This window comes from Gavialis gangeticus, unplaced genomic scaffold, assembly GCF_001723915.1.
Source record: "Gavialis gangeticus isolate Ggan-Ray unplaced genomic scaffold, GavGan_comp1, whole genome shotgun sequence".
In the NCBI taxonomy this organism is placed as follows: Eukaryota; Metazoa; Chordata; order Crocodylia; family Gavialidae; genus Gavialis; species Gavialis gangeticus.
In genome coordinates, this window is record NW_017729022.1 from 31,971,461 (window position 1) to 31,975,898 (window position 4,438).

The following is a 4,438-nucleotide window of genomic DNA, read 5'->3' on the forward strand; positions in this document are numbered from 1 at the left end:
ATTTTGAAATTGGTTTGTATCCACTGAACTTCTGTTCTGTTACAGGTTTAAGCCAGTTTCTGATCACTTAAACTGGTTTAATGTGTAACTTCTGTCCTAGCCAATATGGCAGAGGGGTTGTGACTTGATTCTAACTACAGGGGGTTAGGGTTAAAACGCAAAGGGTTTTACATGCAGTACCTTGTTAACTTACTAGCCCATGCTAGTTTCACACTACTCACCCACCTGACTTTGCAGCTACTGCCCCACAGCTGCAAATGGATTTATTATGTTTCATCAGAAGTGAAGAGTATGAGACCTGGGTGTTGAAAAATATAAAGCTATTTCTGAAAGGTTTTAGTAGGAACTAGGGATAACCCACTGTCTGGGGAGAGAATATCAATAACAAACATTAGTGAACAGTTTATACTTGATTATATTTGAAGCTGTCTTTCAAAAGGAAAAAGGACAAGAACACTTCTTTTCAAATTTAAACATGAAATCTAGGACTAGACTTGGCATTTCTAGGTCCCTCTTGGAATTATATATGTCCCAATCAAAAACATTTATGAATCCCAAAGAACGGTTCTGTTTGTACCCCTTCAAAACAGAGCTTAATTATGACTCTCATATTTTCACTTAGTTATTTTTAGATTTATCTTTGCAATTTGCTGTTCTTGATTGCAATCAATACTTCCCATTTATATAGCAATTGGCCTCTAAGGATGCAAAAGCGATTCACAGACACTAAGCCTCAGAATAAATTTATAATTTGAAAATAATACCTGTTTTACAGATGGGTAGACCAAGGCACAACAAAGAGGTTTGCTCACTTATCCAAAGCTTTCTCTTTTATGCCAGTACCCTAGCACATTTTTCTGTACATGCATAACATTATTTTGCTAAATAATGATTTCTCTACTAATTATGCCTGGAGCAAAAGAAAGCTGTTTTAGGATTACCGCGCTATTTAACTTCAGCAATTTCTATTGTATGAAATTTGACATTGATAAAACAAGAACTGAACTACACCAGAAAGCAGCTATGGAACTTTTCCTAAATGCAGTTCTTAAAAAGTTATCCTTCACATGCAAAAGTTAAGAAATACAATACAAATATGTGATATTTATGAAGTAGCAGGAAGAATACTGCTTATTTGTCTTTTCCTTTACTAATATAAATGGGCTGGAGGGAAGGAGGGAGTCAAGTATTAGGAGAGGGGGAAATTCTTAAGGAATTTCAAATGGTATTTCAATGGTTTGTCATTCTTTGGCCATTCATTAGTTTATTGAACAGATAAATATCTGTAGCCATCTTTTATGAATAGAATCAATCCTAAAGATGATGATTTTATTTTTTTTTATATATATATTCATATTCTGGAAGCTTATCACTAAGCATAGTCTCTACAATCTAGCATAAGTGGCATGCCAATAAATCTACATGGTGAGACCAAACAGAACCTTATCCCCAATGACATCAGCAGGAGTTTTGCTATCTAATTCACTGGGCCAAGATTGTGTCCACTACATTTATAAATCTGTGCATCTTTTGATTTCACACACAGAATAAGTACAATTAAATCAGAACAATCACAAAGTGATAATTTTGTTTTGAAAATGCTCTGTCTGAATCAGCAACAATACATCAGTTCCAAAGTAAAGTTGCCATCACTTAAAATATTATTAGATGTTCATTAGCACTTACAAATACACATCTATTTTCTGCTTTAAAAGTCACTGCCAATACGCAAAGTGAACCTCCCCATCAGAAAAATCACCATAAACAGCAGCAGACTTGAGGAAAAGCAAAACATTGAATTTAAATAGTGAGGTTATAGGTCTGACTATGATCTTATTTCTGACTGTTTACAACAACAAATCCAGGTACAAAAAGATCCAAACTAGTTTTCAAAATCTACAGAAAAAATAAGTACATTCGCATCTGCCACTATTGATTTGTTAGCAGTAACATAAATTTGTGTTCAATTTTTAAAAACTCAGAATATCCACTAGTGTCAGCCAAACCACCGATAGGAAAATATCAAGTGTTCTGGTCAGGGCAGACACTTTAGAATTCAGTGCTTAAAGACAGTACTGAGAAATCCAAGGTGGTCAAATACACACCTGAAGTAACCACCACACTACAGGTTAATTACATCTATGTAATTAACATGCTTGTATGTTTCACTGGTTTCTCCCATTTAACTTTTATTTCCTAGTCATCGATTCTTCGGCAAAGAATGCTGGGAAAAAACTCCACAAGATAAAACTATTAATTCAGTGCCGTCAGCACAATCACTAGGAAAATGCAGCTGACGAATATACTGAAAATATTTTGCAATGGAATTTGGAGGCAGATTGATATTAGTCAGATATTTAGAATATGCCCTATTTTTAAATTGCAGCAGAGGTGTTGTCAATGCACGTGCGTCTCATTAAACAGGAAAAAATAGATTTTGAAAGTTTTTTGGCTAATTTTAATTCTTAAAGATCCTCTGATTTTAGTATCATTTGAAGTCAGTTGCACAAGCAGAATAAATGAATTGCTGCAATCTTGGACACTCTGGGGAGTACTAGCAATCAGCAAAGAAAAATAACTAAGAGGCCTCTGAGCAGCTGAGAGAGTTGTCTCCTACTTCAGTCCTCTCCTTGCTAAGGACCTGATCGTACTCCATTCAAGTCCGGAGGAGTTTAGCAGTTAATTACAATGGCAGCCCTAAAGACATGATTCAGCAAACCTCCTACTCACACCCTTAAATTTTATACAGGAGCAGTCCAATTGAAGTCAATTCCATTACTGAGATAGTAGAGTTCAACACAGGTGTGAGCATTCACAGGATTTGAACCTCTTAGAAGAAACCTTGTTCAGTACAGTGTGAGAGCAAGTTTCTGTTTACAAACATAAGCACACTTGTTAGTACAATCCCTTCCTGTCCCAAGGGTTACACCAGGGTTGCTGTCCTGCATGAGAGCTGTTGACTTGTAGGCTTCTATTTTTGTTGACTTACTCAGAATCAGAAAGAAGCAGAGCTGGAAGGGACCTCCAGAGATCATTTAGTACAAACCCCCTACATGAGGCAGGATCATCTGTATCCAAACTATCCCATACAAACCATAATCTAAACTTAATCTTTAGACCTGGAGAAGCCTCCCTTTCTTTTTCTCCAAGCCTTGCCCCTGATGAGCTTCCAAGAGGAAAGTTTCAGAGACCTAATTAGGCCTAAAGCCACAGGTTGGAGGGGCCAAACCTCAGGGTCACATTGACCAGCAGAAAGCATCTGGGGGCACCTTCAAACCTCCAGCCTGGGCACAGGCTACACATGTCAATGAAAGCTAGCTGGAAACCAACTGTGATGTTACTACACAAGTTCCAGCACACTTTCCCAGCTGGCTGAACCTCTCTCAGGCATCACAGTTAGTCTGCACATGCAGCCAATCCAAATGGACTGCACAATTAAGCAGGTAATGGCATAACAGATGTAATGGGGAGAGGGAGCCTTAAAAACACCTCCCTAAATCAGAGGTGAGAGGAGGATTACCCTAAGAAACCAGTGACTAGAGCCAACTGGAGTGACTCCCACCCCCAGGGGAGAGTCACCTTCAGAAGCCAATGGCTAGAGCCAACCAGAGTCACTCCCACCGGAGAGTCAGCCTCAGAAATCAGTGACTAAAGCCAACTGGGATCACCCCCTGCTTGCACCCCTTACCATAATGATACATCCTTCAGAGCTAGAGGACCCCCAAAAAGCAAAAGCCCAGGGAAGGGCAGAGGACGGTGGGAGTCAGCCCGCTGTCCTTGAAGCCACCTCCGTGGGGCCCTCTGGCAAGAACAGGCCGTGACAGCATCACTCATGAAGCCCTGCATCCCCTCCAACAGCACAGGCGATGTTCCTGCCCCCCAGACACCTGCCCTGAGGGGACAAGGGACCCAGTGGGCACCCCATTGAGCCCCACTGCAGGGAGGGGAGCAGGCCAAGGACTCTTACCCTCGCGGCCCGGGAGGAGTAGGGGTCCTCAAAGAGCGCCCACATGCGGGGCTGCAGCCGCTTCCAGCGCCCGCCCTTGGCATCGGGGGCACCGGTGGCGGCAGCAGCAGCAGCAGCACCCACGTCCTCGATGCCCAGGCGCTTGGCGGCCAGGTCATCATCGCGGTCAGTGCCATCGGGGGGCGGCTCGCCCGTGAGCAGGTCTGGAGCCTCGAAGATGTCGAGCGCCTCCTCGGCGTCGCGGTGCTGGCGGTAGGTCATCCAGCAGCAGGGCTCTACGTCCGTCTCATCGATGCCCCAGAAGGCCAGCTCCTCCTCGAAGAGCGGCCCGCACACGTCGGCCGGGCAGTGCAGCTTGCCCGTGCGGTAGTAGTTGAGCACGTAGGCGAAGACGCCCGGGTGCCGGTCGAAGAAGAACTCGGGGCAGCCGGGCTCGGGGCAGCCGCCCGCGGGGGGCTGCGGCGACGGCGG

General features: G+C 43.3%; 1 protein-coding gene across 1 annotated transcript in view; it reads right to left on the reverse strand.

Annotated features, from left to right (window-relative positions):
- The window catches only part of KCNC2 (potassium voltage-gated channel subfamily C member 2), a 229,801-nt gene that overhangs the window by 224,531 nt on the left and 832 nt on the right, over positions 1-4,438 (reverse strand). Inside the window, exon 3 of the mRNA XM_019515786.1 lies at positions 3,968-4,423. Within this exon, the coding sequence (XP_019371331.1) occupies positions 3,968-4,423 (456 nt within the window). The remainder of the gene's footprint in view (positions 1-3,967; positions 4,424-4,438) is intronic.